General features: G+C 43.7%; 1 protein-coding gene across 6 annotated transcripts; it reads left to right on the plus strand.

The window, feature by feature from the left end:
• Nucleotides 1-2,603: 2,603 nt before the first annotated feature.
• On the plus strand, nt 2,604-17,673 carry ZNF334 (zinc finger protein 334). Of its 6 annotated transcripts, XM_049869393.1 has the most exons (6): nt 2,604-3,013; nt 5,708-5,860; nt 12,015-12,073; nt 14,054-14,180; nt 14,516-14,608; nt 15,455-17,673. In XM_049869393.1, exons 3-6 carry the CDS (start codon nt 12,059-12,061, stop codon nt 17,269-17,271), a joined length of 2,052 nt encoding a protein of 683 aa, XP_049725350.1. In that variant the 5' UTR covers nt 2,604-3,013; nt 5,708-5,860; nt 12,015-12,058; the 3' UTR covers nt 17,272-17,673. The 6 variants fall into 6 exon arrangements, with proteins under 6 accessions (XP_049725350.1, XP_049725349.1, XP_049725352.1 ...); XM_049869392.1 differs by lacking the exon at nt 5,708-5,860; XM_049869395.1 differs by lacking the exon at nt 5,708-5,860 and having other exon boundaries at nt 2,604-2,776.
• The last annotated feature ends 875 nt before the right edge of the window (nt 17,674-18,548 follow it).

Below are 18,548 nucleotides of genomic sequence, written 5' to 3' on the forward strand. Positions count from 1 at the left end.
CTAGCTTCACCGAGTGCCTGGAGGCACCCTACTGCACCAGCAAGCCTCCTGCCCATAGGTGCTCAGCTTTCTTGCTCCATGGGCCAGGAAGCCCACTGCACTGTCCCCTGCTGGTATCTTGCTGCTGTTTCTCTGCTACCACCACTTCTCACTGTCTTCAGTGTTACAGCTGTTTCCTGGTACCGGGAGCTTCTCACTGCAGGAATCCTGGGTCCAAAGGATGTACTCTGCTCTTGGCTCTTCTTCCTTGGTGGTGTTGAGATCCTCTCTTTCCTACCCCTGAGATGGCTCATTTTAAACCTAGCAGAATGGCAAAATTGACCAATCCCTTCTTTAGGGTTCCATAGACCTTATATGCATAGTCCTACTCAAATCATTTTGTGTGAGTCACAAAGACCATGGCTAGAAGGGCCATACTGAGTAATTCATTGCACTGCATTGCCAGGCTGTCTTCCAAAGTGGCTGTACCATTTTACATTGCCACCAGCAGTAAATGGGGGTTCCTAGTGCTCCACATTCTCTCCAGTATTTGGTGTTGTCAGTGTTTTGCAAATTTGCAGTGTTTTGGATCCTAGCCATTTTAACGTGTGGTGGTATCTTATTGTTGTTTTAATTTGCAGTTCCCTAGTAATATATGCTGTTGGGCCTATGCTTATTTGCCATCTGTATATCTTTTTTGGTTAGACGTCTGTCTTTGCAGGGGTTTTTTGTGTTTTTTTTGCCAATTTTTAAATTGGGTTGTGTCGGGGGACAGCCCCAGCAAGAAAAGACCCTCACTGTGCGTCCTGGCAGATAATCCAAAGAACTGACACATAGTCCTTTCCAGATTCATGCGTTCAGGGAAACTTACTGACACAGGCAAGCATCTGCTCTCCAGTGGCAGCCGGCTGGAGTATTTTCTGCAACCACCTAGCAAAGGACCCAAGCTTATATACCATTCCAGTTAGGATCAAGGCTTATTGTTTTTCTCCCACGTCCTTGAGTAGTCAGTGGTCCCAGGGACTTCACGTCCAGGCCCACATGTTTTCCTTCTTGTTCTAAGGCGTTCCTCGGCCTTGGCCACTGACCCAGACATTCCACTCCTGGCCTTGTACCTTAGCCTGAGTCCATCCAAATTCATCCCCAGCATGCTTCAGGGAAGAGCAAAGCTGATTCCATTAGGGAGGGGATGCATATAGCTGAATAGCATTACCCTACACGTTTTCTTATTGTTGAGTTTTTAAGAGTTCTTTGTATATACTGGATACAGGTCCTTTATCAGATATGTGTTTTGCAAATATCTTCTCCTAGTTTGTGTCTTTATTACCAACCCAGAAAGGTGGGTCCTTGTCTGGTGCACTCAGACTTGCCAATTAACTGGACACTCATTTTTCAGAAAGTAACTTTATTGCAACGTACACAGCAAAAAGCTGGAAATTCCTCAGATCTGGCTCACCAAGCTGTGGGGAAGCAGGGCTTATAGGTAATTTGGGCAGCAAGATGGCGGCCGTGCAGGTGTACTGGGGAGGGAAAATTCTAGAAGGCAGCTAGGAACCAGGAGGTGCTGTGGTTCTTGTCAGAACTCTAGCTTTGGAATAAGATCCTGGTGATGTTTTTCCTTCTGATTCGTTCCTCCTGTTGCAGCATTCACTGTTGAGGTCAATTAGTGGTCACAGCTGGCTCTTCCGCGCATGCGGGATTGGCCAAATCTGGTTTGGGCTAGTTTAAGGACTAATGGAAATTTACTGGCATTAGTAGGGTCAGGTTACAGCTTGTCTCTTCATTCTCTTAACACTGTCTTTCACAGGGTGGAAATTTTTCATTTTAACTAAGTTCAATTTATCTTTTTTTTTTTTTTTTTAATGAATCATGTTTTTGGTGTAGTATCTAAAAACTCACTGCCAAATCAAGGTCACCTAGAATTTCTCCTACAGTATATCTTCTAGAAGTTTTATAGTTTTGCGTTTAACATTTAGGTCTGTGATCCATTTTAAGTTAATTTTTGTGAAAGATGTAGGATCTGTATCTACGTATTTTTTTCCATGTGGACTATCTGCTTTTTAACATCTTTTCCCTCTTCTCCCTCGCCTCCCTCCCACCGTCCATCCACCTGTCCCCAGCTCTCCTGTCTTCTTGTTCTCTCCTTCCCTAGTGCCTGGACGTCTCATTATTCTTGTCTGGTATTAAACCCCACACCTTCCTCTGGCCTGGAACTCCTATCCTTGATCCCAGTTCTACTCTGTCCTGTAGGGTCGCTATGAGTCAGAATTGCCTCAACGGCAACTTTTTTTTTATCCCTATTTGGTCATCTGTATCAGTTATCCATTGCTGTGTAACAAACCACCCCAAACTTAGTGGCGTGAAATAGCAACTGGTGGAATTTCTTTTATTCTGTCATTTTAGTTTCTCATCTATACTTTTCAGTTACACGGATACACAACTTGTCTTTTTGAATTAGCTGCTCACAGCAATCAACCCACCCCCGTAACAAAAGCGGAAACTCTTGAAAAAGAGTCGCGAGCTGGCCGCAGCGCCTTATGGGAAATGTAGTCCCGAACGGAGGCCAAGTGCCATTGGAGAACCCTGGGAACAGCGGCGCAGAGTCCTCTTCCGCGCGTGCGCTGCTTCCGGTTCTCCAGCTGGGCGCCCCGGGCTCTTGCGCAGCAGGGTCTGAGCTCTCCTTCCCCCGGGGACCCGGGCCCGGCCCGGAGCTGGAAGCGAAGCGGGTGCACCCACAAGTTAGAGCAAGGGCTGGCGGAGAGCTCCGAGCACTGGGGAGCCGGCGGGAAGGTTCGGGGTGAGTGGAGACGGGTCGCCGCTGGGGGACTCGCTCGATCCGCATCCGTCTGGAGGAAGATCGCCCAGCGGGCATCGGCCTCGGAGAAAGGCAGCGGGGATACGTCTGGGTTTCTAATCTGCGGGTCCCAGGGTAGGCTCTGCCCGTGGCCCTCCTTTGTCCGAAAAAGGTGCTCTGGGAAGGTGAAAGGTTTGTGCATCCCAATGGCTAAAATCTGGTTCCAGAAGTTCCGCTGAGGTACGTGGTCCTGCAGCCGACCTGCATCCTGCCGGCTGGGGAGGGTGGTAGAGGGCAACGGGGAAGAGAACGCATCTTTATGACGAGAATTACGTTTTATTGTTATAGTAGTTATTTTACTTAGTATTTATGACAAGAAAGAGGTAAGCTACAGTTGAAGGCAATGGGCAGGTGGAGATTTGGTTGGAAAAGACATTTCAGTGGGGACTTGGCGGAGGAGGGCGGAGATGTCTGCATTGTTACAAGACGGTTTAAGAGCAAGATGTTTGTGTTGCTGGACCAAGTGGGTCCCTGCCCGGTGAGCTGTAAGGCCAAGAGACAAGACACACCGACACAAACCTGGGCGGGAGCTCACAGGGTTACTGCGGAATATCCCACAAAAAAGACAGGTTTGTGCTGTTTGCTGGGCTTTAGGATACCTGGAGGACATAATTATTAGCGCATAGGAATTCTTGAAACCTGGGGAGACTGTTAATACAATTATTAGCACAAAAGTGAACGGGAAGGCTTGAATCCTGGGATTTAGCTTCTTGGGGTGAGGCTTGATAGAGAGTTAAGGACAATTAACATGATTTAACCCGGAATTAGAGGAAAACAGTCAAAAGAGACTTATAAAGTAGAAAGTAAGAACGAAACAGGAAGTAAACTTACTAAAACAGCTAGTAAAGTATCTCCTTTCATATTACTTATCTTTAGTAGGTTTTTTTAAACAGGAATCTAAGGTTCACAGGTATATTCAGCAGTATGTTGATAGAGCTACCCAGTGTTAGGTCGGTCAGGTCCTTTTGAGTCTTCATTTCCTGCCAAAGTGTTTCCAGTGGCACAGGTGTGGTGACGGGCCGAGGAGGGTTGACTGCATAGATGGGTACTATCTTCAGTCGAGTATCATAGGTCCAAGGTCGAACTCCCTTGAGTTTAGCTGAGGAGTGCGTGGTCAACACAACTTCATAGGGCTCAGTCTATTTGGCTTGGTGCTGACTCGGGGGGTCCGGTTTTTCCAGTTCTTGAGGAGGACCTAATGCCTGGACATATGTTGTGGAGAGGAGTATCTGTGGGCTACAACAACCTGCTGGAAGCAAACTGGTTAATAACTTTTAGGATAGCAGATAGAGCTTGTACATGTTTAAGAATATTCTTTAACGATTTTAAGATCTCCCCTGTTAATATAACTAGGGTGTCATACCCCAGAGAATGGTCTGCCATATAACATTTCGTAGGGACTTAGTCCAAGCCTGCTTCTGGGAGCAACCCAGACTTGCAATAGGACAGGTGGCAAGGGTGCTATCTAAGTTAGTTTCTTCGTACATTTTGCCCAGTGTCTTCTTGAGGGTGTGGTCCATCCTTTCAGTTTTTCCTCTTGACTGAGGTCTCCAAGAAGAATGTAGCCTCCATTTAATGCCTAAAAGTCCTGTTATCTGCTGGACTATTTGGACTATGAAGGCTCCTCTATTGTTGCTTTGAATTGAAACTGGCAGACCAAATTTGGGTATTATTTCTCTTAATAGAGCTTTACTGACTTAAGATGTTTTTTTAGTGTGGCGAGGTAAAGATTCTACCTTCCCGGTGAAGGTGTCTATAATAACAGTAGGTATTTAATTCCTCCTGGGGTCATTGGCATAACAGTGAAGTCTACTTGCCACTCACCACATGGCCCCAGTCCTCTTGCTGGGACTCCTTTGACCACTGGAGGTGCGCTGCACTTCGGCTTCATTTTAGCATGGATCATGCATCCTTGTGTCACCCCTAGATGGTTTTATACAGGTCTGGTCCTGCAGTAAGTTTACTTAACCAGGCATACAGGGCATCCCTCCTATAATGGGTACTAGTATGGGCTGCCAGAACAGGGTCATGCATTAAGTGTGCAGGAACTAGGACTACCCCTTCTTCACTGTGGATGCACTTATCTTTAATCTGGTTTCAGTTAAAGCCCCATTCATCTGCTCATGTTAAATCATCATCTGAATACCCAGGGTCCAAGTCAGTGAGGTCCAGGTCAGGGATCAGAGTGGTCATCAGAGTTACAGGAAGTTTAGTTTTGGCAGCTTGCTTGGCAGCAGCATCTGCCAAGTGCTTGCCCTTTGCGATCATGGAGTCTCCCTTTTAGATGTCCAGGACAGTGTATCACTGCTACTTCTGTCAGCAAGTTAACTGCCTCTAATAATTTAAGTCTTTCTTCTGCGTGTTTATTTTCTTTTCTTCCTGAGGTTAGGAGATCTCTTTCTTTCCAGATTGCTCCATGGGCATGGAGCGCTGAAAAGGTATACCGAGAGTCAGTGAAAATGTTCACCTGGTGTCCACCACTTAATTCTAAGGCTCAGGTTAAGGCAGTTATTTCTGTCTTCTGCGCTGAAGTCCCTAGGGGCAATGCCCCAGCCTCCTTGGTTTCAAAAAGGGTCACCACCGCATACCCAGCTTTGTGAGTGCCATTGTCTATGGAACTGCCCCCATCTGTAAACAGCTCTAAATCTGGGTTGTTTAAAGGTTGGTCAGTAAAGCCTGGGCCACTGGAATATACTTCCTCAGTTACTTCAAGGCAGTCATACATCTGTCCTTCACCTTCAGTCACTGAGAGTAGAGTGGCCAGTTAAGAGTTGACACAGCCTTCAAGGTGACATAAGGATTATCAGCTAAGGCTGCCTGATATCTTCCAAGTCAACCTGCTGTTAACCAGAATCCTCCTTTATGTTCTAACAGCGAGAGCACATGATGAGGGGTCAAAACCAGCCTCAGTCAACAAGGTGCAAGGTGCAGCCACAGCCCTCAGACATGTGGGCCACCCTCTGGCAAGCAGCATCAAGTTGCTCAGAGAAATAAGCTACAGTTCACTTCCAAGGACCCGGATTTTGAGTAAGGATCCCTAGGGCCATTCCTTGCCTCCCATGCACAAACAGTTCAAACAGCTTCCCAGCATCTGGGAGACCCAGGGCTGGTGCAGATCCTAATTTTGCCTTTATTTGTTCAAAAGCCTATTGACACTCAGGGGTCCAGTCTAGGGGATCAGAGTCCTTCCCTTGTACTGCCTAGTAAAGGGATTTGCAATAAACCCGAAATTGGGTATCCAAATCTGACAGAATCCTGCCATGCCAAGGAATCCACAAAACTGGTGCTTAGTAGTCGGAACTGCCACCCGGATTATCACCTCTTGTTTCTCTGGCAACAGCTGTCTCTGTCCCTGTGACAGCTGAAATGCTAAATACCCCACTTTCTGAACAGAAACCAGGGCCTTTTTCTTTGAAACTTTGTATCCTCTCTCTTCTAAGAAATTTAAAACTTTATTAGAGTTTTTATCAGAGATTTCTTTAGTAGGGCTGGCAGTCAGGATATCATCTACATATTATAGAATAGCACTGTCTTTTAGAGGTGGGTCTCAAAGACCTCTGGCTAGCACTTCTCTGGATAATGTGGGATTGTTTTTAGACCCCTAAAAACCATCCAGCAAAACTGGGTCTTGGTCGTGGATGTGGGATCCTCCCCGTCAAAGGCAAATATCTCTTGTGAGTCTGTTTCTAGTGGGAAACAGTAGAAGGCATCTTTTAGATCTAATACTGTAAACGAAGCATAGCCTCCTGGTAAGGTATATGGATCGGGCACCACTGGATGAATGTGTTTTACCACCTGATTTATTGCCCTTAGATCCTGTGTGAACCAGTATTCTCCTGTGCCAGGCTTTTTCATTGGGAGAATAGGGGTGTTATATGGTGACTGACATGGCCGGATTAATCCATGCATGAGGAAAGTGTCAGTTAAGGTTTAATTCCCTCTTTAGCTTTCTTCTTCAAGGATTATTATCTGAGATTGGGAGGTTTACAGCTGGGTTTCAGTCCTGTCTTGACTGGTATTGCAGTGACAGCTGTGCCCAGTATTCTTGCAGCCCACACCTCCAGGTTTACCTGTTATAAGATTTCTTCAGGCACCTTTTCAAAGTCAGCAGCAGGCAGTCGCAGAAGAGCTGCCTGCGAGGCCCATGCTTGGTCAGGACTAACATTCACCTGGAGTTGGTCAGCTGAGAAGGTAACTTGAGCATTTAATTTGGTTGGTATGTCTCAGCCAAGCAGAGAAACAGGGCATTCAGGCATAGACAAGAAACTGTAAGTTAGAACCGTACATCCTACCTGACACTCAAGGGGCTGAAGGAAATTTTTACATGCAGTTTTCTCAGAGACTCTGGTGATGTTCGTTGTTCTGCTGGAAAGAAGGGCCTTAGGAACATTCAGGACCGAGTAAGTAGCCCCTGTGGCCACCAGAAATTCGACAGGCTGTTTTCCCACTGTTATAGCTACCTGGGGCTCCTCATGGGAGATAGGAGTTTGCCTGGTCTATGACAGAGCCCCTGGGCCTGTCATTCCTGGTCACCGTCAGCCTTACTTACCATCTCCTTGGCTCTCTCTGGTTGTGCCTGACTGGGCCATTCTGGGCATGCCTTCCAGTGGTCATCTTTCTTGCAGCAAGCACACTGCTGAGGCCTCAACTTTGCTGGCTGACCCCCTGTTCACTGGGGGTCCACAGGGACTTACCCAGCAGGGTTGACTTCGTGTCGGACCTCCAGGACAGAACTCAGCGGGGCAGCCTGTTGTTTCATCTCTTTGTCTCTGTTTCTCCTGCGCCTCGTCTCGGTTATTTATAAACCTTAAAAGCAGTCTCTACTAATTGAGAAATGTTCATGCCTAGTCCACCTTCTAATTTCTGGAGTTTGCACCGTATGTCAGGGGTGCTCTGGCTCATGAAAGTCAAATTAATAATGCGGGCATTCTGGTGATTGTCCAGATCAGTGTTAGCGTATTGGCCATAGGCTTCAGATACTCATTCTAAGAACCTGGAAGGGTTCTCCTTGGGGCCCTGTCTTACCTCCTGAACTTTCTGGATGTTAATCTGCCTTGGGGCTCCTTTTGGCAATCCTATAGTGATGCACTCTTTCATATAGTTTAGTCTAGCCTGGTCTCCTGGATCATTCAGATTCCATCCTAGATTAGTCCCTGGTATAGCCAGGTCACCAGGGCCTCTACTAGAATTCTGTGGTTGCCAGTTATGTAGCCTTACTACCTCTTGTTTAGCCTTTTCTGGTACCGTGCGTCTTTCTTCAGGAGTCAGCAATGTTGTTAGTAGCGTATTACTATCAGCCCAATTAGGATGATGGACTGCAAATACAGAAGTTACTAATGTCTCCATCTGTTTAGGATCCTCCCGATAGGTAGGCATCTTATTTTTCCAGTTTAACAGATGTACAGTTGTAAAAGGGACATGTGTCCAAACGAAACCCCAAAGGTTTCCTTGATGATCAAGCCCAGCTGGAATCTGCTTCAAAAGATATTGCCCCTCCAGGACCAGGCCAGACCACTGACCAAATTGTACACCACTACAGGTGTGGGCAGGAGAGGCCCTTCCCGGACTGCCACTTGGAGCCCCAGTGGATAGTGGAGGATAAAGAGTGACGGGGGTCTTTGGTGGCTTTAAAATGAGGGCCTCCCCGCCTGGCAGCCTGCGGGGTCTTGGGCTGAGGTACCTGCGGCCCTGGAGGATAAAGCGGAGATGCTGATGGAGAGGAAAGGGGACTAAGAGGATGGGGTCCTCAGAGTCTAGGAGGACTTCCTTAGACTTAGAGTCAGGTTTGTCCTTAGGCTGCATAACCATTAACTTGCATTGTTTCTGCAAGGTCTTGTTTTGAAACAGAGACATGAAAGCCTGAACATAAGGGATTTCATCCCATTTCTCCTCTTTCTTACAAAATAGATCTAGCTGTGAAATAATACCATTGTCTAAACTCCCATCCGTTGGCCACTTCTCATCTGATCCAAATTGGTATTGTGGCCAGGCACTGTTAGAAAAGAAAATCATTTTCTTCGTCTCCATAGGTTCATAGCTAAAATGACCCCAGTTCTTTAGAATACAGCCACGAAGGCTGCGTTCTGCTACTGAACCCTCCTTACCCATTTGCACTCAGACACCACATTCACCCTCACTTAAAGCTTCCTTTTGCACTGGCCATGCACGCGCGCACACACACACACACACCGGACCGGGGTGATGGAGATAAACTTGGCAGTCTCAACTTCCCAGATAGCCAGCCAGGCGACAGAGGTGATCATGGTTGCCTGAGCCTCCCAGAGAGCCCTGGCGCCACACACACGCACACGCACACACACACACACGCACACACACACGCACACACCCCAGAGTACAAAATCTTAAAGGGCACGAGTTAGGCGATGGAGATAATCTCGGCAGCCTCAACCTCCCAGATAGCCAGCCAGGTGACAGGTGACCTCAATTGCGTCAACCTCCCAGACAAGCCCTTTTTGTGTACCTAAAGAATGTAATCTGTACCTACCTAGGACACGTCTTCAGACCAGGACTAGTTTCCCTTCCTTAAAGTGAAAGCACCTCAGCCTGGGGACGCTGCAGATGGATGTTAAAATATTCACCTCTGGGCTAAATAGAGTCCAGGTGTGCACTGAGGCCCATCTGAGGGCCACTGTCACTGTCCAAGGGCCACCAAGATAAGGGCAGAGGGTCAGGAGGACCTGACATGCCTCACATTGGGCTCCGAATTGTTGCCGGACCAAGTGTGTCCCTGCCGGGCACGCTGTAAGGCCAAGAGACGAGACACACCAAGTTTTGAGGAAGGAGAAAGCAGTTTTTTTTTTTTTAGCTTGAACAAACAGAAATTTATTTTCTCACAGTTAGGAGGCTAGGAGTCCAAATTCAGGACACCGGCTTTCGGGGAAGCCTAAGAGAAAGCAGTCGCAGAGCAGCAATGCAAGGAGCCAGAGGCTTGCCCAGATCTGACTCCCTGAGCAGGGGGTAGTTTACAGTCTTTATTGGGGTTATAATATAGGAAGTGGTACATATTTATCAATCTCATACGTAGGTAATTCAGGTATGGTTCGACTGGACGACACATGTTCTGCAGGACAGGGCTGGTTCAGGCTGGTTATTGTGTACCACTCTGGCCTTGGTTTCCTGAAACACCTGGAGTTTTTCTGTAAAACAAACTAGCAAAGTAGTTAAGCAAGGAGTATGGGGGAGGCTGGGTAAGAAACAGAAATACACTAGGGTGATTGAATAAGAAACAGAGAGACACTGGGGTGATTGAGGTGCAGGCCTGGGCCTCAGTTCAAGGTTAGATAAGAAACAAATACACTGGGGTGATTGAGGCACAGGCCTCGGCTTCCTCTGGGTTCCATTCCAGTCCTGCCACAAAATAGCGCTACATCTCTGAGCCTGTTATTTAAACTCTCTAATCCTTTCTTTTCATCTGTAAACTGAGCATGGGAATAGTATTTGCCTCCTAGGTTGTTCTGAGGTTAGACAAGATAGCACTGTGAAGCATCAAGCCCAGAACATAAACCCTCATAATAACATTCCTTGATGCTGTCAGTGCTACACAGACTTTTAGATATCTCCCTCAAGACTCCCAACCAGTTTGTGAGGTTGGCATTACCACCCCTGTTGGAACACATTTAAAAAACCCTTTTTTGCAAAGAGTTAAAGTGGTTTACTTAGTGTTGGACAGCTAGCTAGTGAATGGGTTGAGTTTTAGAACCAGGTCTATTTTACTTGTAGTCTCATGGTCTTTGTAATGTCCGTCCCCTTCTTCCCACACCCATTGTGTTTTCCTTGGCACAGTGACTTGCCTTTGTGTGCCCCAGGAAGTAATTCCATGTCTTGTGACAGTCAGACCATTTGACCTGTTTGCCTTAGGTCAGAAGGCATAATCAAGGCTTCTAGGCTCTTCCTGCCTCATGCAGTATAATCTCACTCGTCAGTAGCCCTGAATGGATTTTAGGAAAGGTCCAACTAACCATACACTAGAATCTTGGCACCCCAATGCAGGTTCCAGTTTATATAAATCTGGCCTCTAAGCCCAAGTCCTAAGTGCCCTTGAAACAAAACCACTGTAGTTAAGTAAAAAGCAGAAGGTCCAGGAACAGAAATAACACCTGGAAGAACACGTTCCTGAACTGAAACTTTACCACAAAATTTCAAGGCAGAGGCAGGAAAATCCCAGAAAGGTGCACATTTGAGAGTTACCGGGTAAGAATTTTCCTCTCCAGTACAAGCAAGGCCTGGTGGTACCCCCAGATTCTGAGACCATCAATTACTGTGGCTCAGAAAAGCTTCCGATTAGTTTTCAGAAGAAAGGTGTGAGCTGAAATTGAAGGGATGGGCAGGGTGCAGATTTGACAGGAAAAGATATTTCATGAGAGGGAAGGGGTACCAGCCGTAGCTAAGGAAATTCTTTCTCCGTCACGTCCTAAAGATAAATGCAGTCCCCTACAATCTCCACTCTGCCTTTCTGTTTATTCTGAGCTTCTCTCAAACCATGTCTATCATCAAGCTGACATTTATTGAGTTCCTCCCTTATATAATCAGACAATGGAAGTAAAGGAAAAGGTCTTTAAAGATTATTTAGTTTTGCCTATTTTAAAATTAGCACATGGAAGGTAAATACCTTATGCAAAGTCATACAATTTGGTAGTGACAGGAAGAATTGAATTCAGCTCTCTTGATTCCCAGGTCAGGGCTCTGTCCTCTACCACATTCAAGTTAAAACAAGTTTCTTAGTAAAAAAAAAAAAAAAAACTTCTTGTGAAACGGTAACTAACGGAAACCAAACAGTGACATAATATCAGCGTTTTCCAATGTCAATAATATTTTAATTCTAGAATTAATTTTAATGCTGGGATAGTGTCCCAGATGTTGTATTTCCTAATTTTATTGACCCAATTCCCTATTATTGGCTTCACCGGTTATTTTTAACTTTTTCCAATGGAGTAATTAAGAGTAATTTCGTAGAAAACATTTGTTTACATACACATAGTAAGATAACCTATGTGTGATCATTTCAAATTAAATGGATAATCCCTCACCATGTTGCTTCCCGTAACTTCAGATGGGTTAAGGGCCATTTTCTTAAATGGGTTTGCAGATATCTTGGTAAGTAATTGTAAGAACTACTGTATTAGACTTCTCATGTTTCCATTCCCTCTTCTTCCTTACCCAGCTCTGGCTTCGCCATTCTTGGCCCTTTCCCAAGAGTATCTGAAAATGAATAAATCCCACGTAAGTTGCTTAGGTATTTACTTCCCACATTTTGCAGTGGTTTTCAAGAGTTTGTACATTCAGATGAAATAGTAGAAATGTGTAAAATTCAGCATCAGAGAAAATAAGAGTATCACAACACTGGAAAAGTTGACATAAATATACAGACACCATGTTCCTTTAGAATTATTCAAGTTGAGATAAAAAGGCCCAGGCAATATGAGTTCGGCCTTAACCTTGGCCATTAGTACAGTGTTCCTGTTACTGATGTTTAAACATTTTCTTAGATAATCTTCGAAAAGTGATGCAGAGGGCAGCCTTGCCAGAAATAGTTGTGAAAGAAACCCAGTAGGCTTCCTGTGACTTCTAGACCCAGACAGAGCACAGTAATCACAGAGGATCAATTCATTATTGTCTGAGTATACAGCATTCTGATAGTTCTCTTTGATCACCGGATAAATAAAACCTAGAACAGATTGCATGTTCCCCAAATAATTCTTTAAACTATTTTTTTCAGCTATACGTTTTTAATTGTTGTAAAATATGTATATATAAAACACATTTGCCAATTCAATGTTTTTTACATGTACATTTCAGTGACTTTCAGCTGTGCTTTTACTACAGGTTTTATAGGAAACAATTTCTCCCTAACATGACCATTAATTTACTTTCCAGTTTTCTAGAGAAGGGGATTGCAAATATTTTCTTAAAAGAGCCAGATATGAAATATTTTTTGGCTTTGATGGCCATATGGTCTCTGTCCAAACTACTCAGCTCAGCTGTTACAGCATGACGGATAATGAGTGTACAAATGGGTGTGACCAGATTTGGTTCACAATGGACTAGGTTTGGCTACAGGCTGTAGTTTGCCAACCCCTATAGCAGAGCAAGGAGCCCTGGTAGCGCAGTGGCTCAGGTGCTAATCGAAAGATTGTAGTTAAAACCCACCCAGCCGCTCTACTGGAGAAAGACCTGACAATCTGCTTCCATAGAGATTACAGCCAAGAAAACCCTATGGTGCAGTTCTACTCTGTCACATGGGGTCGCTGTGAGTCAGAATTGACTTGATGGCACCCAACAGTAATAACATACTAGAGCATAGCTTCTAAAATATAAATTTGATCACATAACTGTAATCATTGCTTACAAATATTTATATAGCTTTCTGTACACAACAGTGGTACCTAAATCAGAGAATAGGGAGCACCCCAGGGATCCATTGGTTTCTGTTCACATTGATATTTTGGCTAAAAGAAATGAGAAAAAAATTAAGCCGTATTGATATTAACGTACTGCTTAAAGTATACATCGTAATTTCTAAGTAAATGTACATGTTGGTTGTATATGCAAACATTTTCTGATGTGTTGTACCATTTAAAAAATTTCAAGGCTATTAATTATAGAACAAAGTCCCTGTCACCTCTACTCCTTGAATAATTTTCAGTCATTTGTCTCATCACCACCCAGCTCCTCATTATCCTTTCATACTGAGATATTTGTAGCTCTTTGACCTTCCCATGTGTATTTTATGCCTGTATGTATTTTTTAATGCTCACATTCCTACAAACACACTATGTTTCAGGACTAACATTAGCCCCTTTAAAGAAGCCTGATAACACAAAATGGAACTAGCTTTCTCCTTTTGTGACCACCCTTTATCTTGTGCATATGTTTGTCATCGCTTCTTATTGCAGGTGTACATTTCTGTTTATGTCTCCCTTTTAGAATGTTTACGCCTTAGGAGCAGGACCAATATTTTGTGTGAGTTAGTAATCTGAGAAATTACAAGAGTTCCAGGAACATGGTATAAAAGCTCAGTAAAGTTCTTAAATTTAAAAAATGAACACAGTAACAGGTTATTGCTAATTTTTTTTCCCTCCCACAAAGTATGTCTCCATTTTGCTTTTCATTATCCCTAACAGTGGCCACCTTATATTTGATGTTCCCATATACTTGATGTCACTCAATTATGATCACTTCAGACTAAGCATCTTTTCTCAGGGATCAGTTTCATTTAAGGACCTCACTGTGGACTTCACCCAGGAGGAGTGGCAGCAGCTGGACCCTGCTCAGAAGCTCCTGTACAGGGATGTGATGCTGGAGAACTATAGCAACCTAGTCTCAGTGGGTAAGCACAGCTGTCTGTGTAACTCCTAAGAGCATGCATTCCCTCTGTGCCAAAAAATAAGTCGTATTTCTAGAATTTAATTATTTAGCCTTGAGTATCAGGGAGAAAGATGATTAAGCCCTTTCAGGTAATAGAAATATATGTGTGTATTCACTGTTCCTTACCTTCTCCCCGCACTCTCCCGTGCCAGCATTCTTACCAAAAGCTTCTAGCTTTACAGAGCTATTGTTGGGCATCTTCATTGTGTAGCTTCTGAAGCTGAACTTCCTTCACCCTTAAGAGTTCCCGAAGTCCGAAGAGCTTGGTCCAGTTTCTATATCATTTCCCATTAACAGGATATCATGTTAGCAAACCAGATGTGATCTTCAAACTGGAGCAAGGAGAAGAACCATGGATAGAGGAGGAATTCTCAAGTCAGAACTACCCCGGTGAGTAAGGTGATAACTAATTAATTGCCATTGAGTTGATTTCAACTGATCATGACCCCATAGGACAGTGTAGAGCTGCCCTGTGGGGTTTCCAAGGCTGTACTCTTTATAGAAGTAGGCTTCTGAATCTTTCTCCTGTGGAGTAGCTGGTGGGTTCAAACCAACCACCTTTTGGTTAGCAGCCGAGCGCTTAACCGCTGCACCACCAGGGCTCCTATAAGGTGATAGAGCAGGTAGAAATCAGTGGAAATGAGAGTTCCAAGGTGGTCACTGATCATAGTTGACATCTTTTTAATGTTTTTCAAGACTCTCTTTTTATAGGTTTTAGACCTTTGGAAGTGATTGAGGACAGTTAACTGTCATGCCATAGATATATAAGTCATCCTCCCTGAATAAACGCACTCCTTCCGTAACTGAAATTCATAAAGACTTTTGCTACCGAGTTACTTATCCCTAGAAGCAAATCCCTCTTTTACTCTGCTTTAAACTTCATTTCTGTAGCATTCTCTGTTGCTTACTTTACCCTCTTGTCATGGACTTGTTTTATTTTCAGATATTTGTAGATCTGTCTTAAAAAAATAAATCTTGATTAACTTGCATGACCTTTTTAGTTGCCTTCCATTTTCTCTTCATTTATCTGAGAATTAACTCAGTCTCACTTTCCATTCCCAGCCCCAGAGTTGGAACTAGGATGAGGCAATCAAGGCATTTCAGACTTGACATTTCTTCAGTCCTAGGAGGCTAGGCCTGAAGTCCAGTCCCCCACGACAAGGCATTTGTAAGAAATTCTCTTTTTCATGGCAGATGTGTAAAGACTCACAAATTATTAATTGTGCTCCTTTCTAGAAGTTGATGGTGCCTTAAAGAAGAATGAGGACATTCAAAACAAACATCTGATGCAAATCGTATTCTTCAGCAACAATACACTGATTACAGAGAAAGCTAATGTATTTGGGAAAACATTTAATCTGGACATGAATATTGTTCCTTCAAGAAAAATACCCTATAAATATGATTCATGTGAAAACAGTTTAAAAACTAATTCAGAAGTAATTATTGTAAAGAAAAGCTATTTTAAAAGGATTCCTGATGAATATAGTGGATGTGGGAAACCACTATTCCATACTAAGCATGAGAAAACTCATCCCGGAATGAAAAAGTACACATATAATCAAATTAGGAAAGCCAGAACTCAAAGTGAAGAGCGTATTCTGCACCAGAACATTCAGGCTCTGAAGCAACCTTATGACTATAATGAATGTGGGAAAAGCTTCCTCAGGAGGACAGTCCTCCTTACACAAAAGAGAGTATGTAGTGAAAGGAAGCCAAATGAATGCAATGAATGTAAGAAAACTTTTTCGAAGAAGTCTAACCTCATTGTACATCAGAGAATTCATACGGGGGAGAAACCCTATGTTTGTAATGATTGTAGGAAAACATTTCGTGTGAAGACACACCTCACTCGACACCAAAGAGTTCATACTGGAGAGAGACCTTATGAATGCAATGAATGCAGGAAGACTTTCACTGACAAGTCAGCCCTCATTGTACATCAGAAAATTCATAGGGGGGAGAAATCTCATGAGTGTAATGAATGTGGAAAGACCTTCTTTCGGAAGTCATCCCTCACTGAACATTTCAGGTCCCACACGGGGGAGAAACCTTATGAATGTAAGGAATGTGGGAATGCCTTCAGCAAGAAATCTTACCTTGTTGTACATGAAAGAACTCACAGAGGAGAGAAACCAAATGAATGTAATGAATGTGGGAAAACCTTCTTTTGCCAGTCAGCCCTTACTGCACATCAGAGAATTCACACAGGGGAGAGACCCTATGAATGTAATGAATGTGGGAAAACCTTCTTTTGTCAGTCAGCCCTCAACGTGCATCGGAGAACTCATACAGGAGAGAAACCCTATGAATGCAGTCAGTGTGGAAAATTTTTATGTACCAAATCAGCCCTCATTGTACATCAGATAACTCATAGAAGAGAGAAATCTTATGAATGTAATGAATGTGGGAAATGTTTCTGCCGTAAGTCCACACTCACTATACATCAGAGAACTCACACAGGAGAGAAACACAGTATGTTTAATAAATGTGGTAGAACATTTGGCGTGAAGGCAAACCACAAGGAACATAAGAGAATGTACACAAAGGAGAATCTTTATGAGTGTAATGAACGTAGGCATGCCATCAGCAAAAGCTCACACTTAATTGTACATCAGAGAACTATATGGGAGAAACCATATGAATGTAATGAATGTGGGAGAACTTACTGCCGGAAGTCAGCCCTCACTCACCATCAGAGAACCCACACAGGAGAGAGACCCTATGAATGTAACGAATGTGGGAAAACCTTCTGTCAGAAGTTCTCCTTCATTGAACATCAGCGAACTCACACTGGGGAGAAACCGTATGAATGTTATGAATGTGGGAAAGCCTTCTGCCATAAATCAACCCTCAGGGTACATCAGAGAATTCACACAGGAGAGAAACCATATGAATGTAATGAATGTGGGAAAACATACCGTCAGCTGTGGACTTTCACTGAACATCAGAAAATACACACAGGGGAGAAACCCTATGAATGTAATAAATGTGAGAAAACATTTCGCCACAAATCAAATTTCCTTTTACATCAGAAAACTCATAAGGAATAGATGACAGAAAAGCAAATAAAATAATTTACAAAAGGCTAAAATGCTGTGAATACTTGCAGATATATGAAATCTGATGAATGTAAGGAATATAGGAGATATTTCTGCCATAAGCCAACACTGTACATCAGAGAATTCACACAGTAGAGAAATACAGTGTGTTTAATAAATGTAGTGGAACATTCAGTGTGAACAGTGAAAATGTTTAATTCAAACACACTAAGTGTGCCTCCCTTTTAAAATAATGAAAATTATTTAAGTAAAATTATTTTTTTTGTTGTTATTAGTTGATTTCCCTCCACAGTGTTACTTGAAAAGTGTATATTATGAGGTGTGAGGAGCTAATCTTACTTTATTTCCAATCAATGCTATTGTTCATATGCTGATTAAACAATTTAAAATTTCTCAATTTATAGTGTATTAAATTCTCAGATCAGGCAGCTTGGCTTTTGTCTTCTCATTCTGTCTCCATGTTTTCTAGTAAGACCCAGTCTCTTTATCCTCAGGGGTGGCAATTAGGTCAAGAGGTCTAACCATGGCACCCCATCCTCCTGACCTCACAGTGATTGTACCAGAGATGATCATTTGATAAAGTTGAGCTAATGAGAGCCCTTCCTTAGATTTTTCTATTGGGAGGTAGGCGCAGGATAGCTAATATGTGATGCTGGACCTTCCAGCAGCCAAGTCTAGAAAACAGTGATGCTGTAGGAAAAAAATACAGAGATAAGCAGCTTTGAGCAACAAAGAGAATTCTGATAGTTTTTGAATCCAGAAAGTATGTGTCTCCCTGATACCTACTTGGGAGTCCCTTGGTGGTGCAAACATAACACACTCAGCTGCTGACTAAAAGGTTGGAGGTTTGAGTCTACCCATAGGTGCCTCAGAAGAAAGCCTTGACAATTTACTTCCAAAAAACATCTTGAAAACTCTGGAGGACAGTTCTACTATGAAACTTGGGGTCACCATTCACAAAGACAGACTGGAACATCTCTCAGTCCTCATTGTCTTCAACCTTGAAATGCATGGAGTCGCCACTCAGATGGATTAGGAGAATGGTGCACCTAAAGCTGAGGAAGCAGAATTGCCATCCCAGTGGGCCTGGAAGGTGGAGCTAAAGCCCAGAGCCGAGGGGCCTCCACTCAGAATCTGGAGAGTATGGCTAACACCTAGAGTCTGGAGGGCAGGACCATTGTGTTCATGGCCTCAGAGGACAGAGGATTATTTTCAAGGCTTGAGGGCTAATGTAATGTGTTCTGCTAACTTGCTTGGTGTCTGTTATC

Source organism: Elephas maximus, chromosome 25 (genome assembly GCF_024166365.1).
Source record: "Elephas maximus indicus isolate mEleMax1 chromosome 25, mEleMax1 primary haplotype, whole genome shotgun sequence".
Taxonomy (NCBI): domain Eukaryota; kingdom Metazoa; phylum Chordata; class Mammalia; order Proboscidea; family Elephantidae; genus Elephas; species Elephas maximus.

Bases quoted from the DNA above. Each gene is read 5' to 3' on its own strand.
- ZNF334 (XM_049869393.1), top strand. The intron at 14,181-14,515 runs GTAAGCACAGCT...TCCCATTAACAG, and splicing joins TAGCAACCTAGTCTCAGTGG to GATATCATGTTAGCAAACCA. The intron at 14,609-15,454 runs GTGAGTAAGGTG...GCTCCTTTCTAG, and splicing joins CTCAAGTCAGAACTACCCCG to AAGTTGATGGTGCCTTAAAG.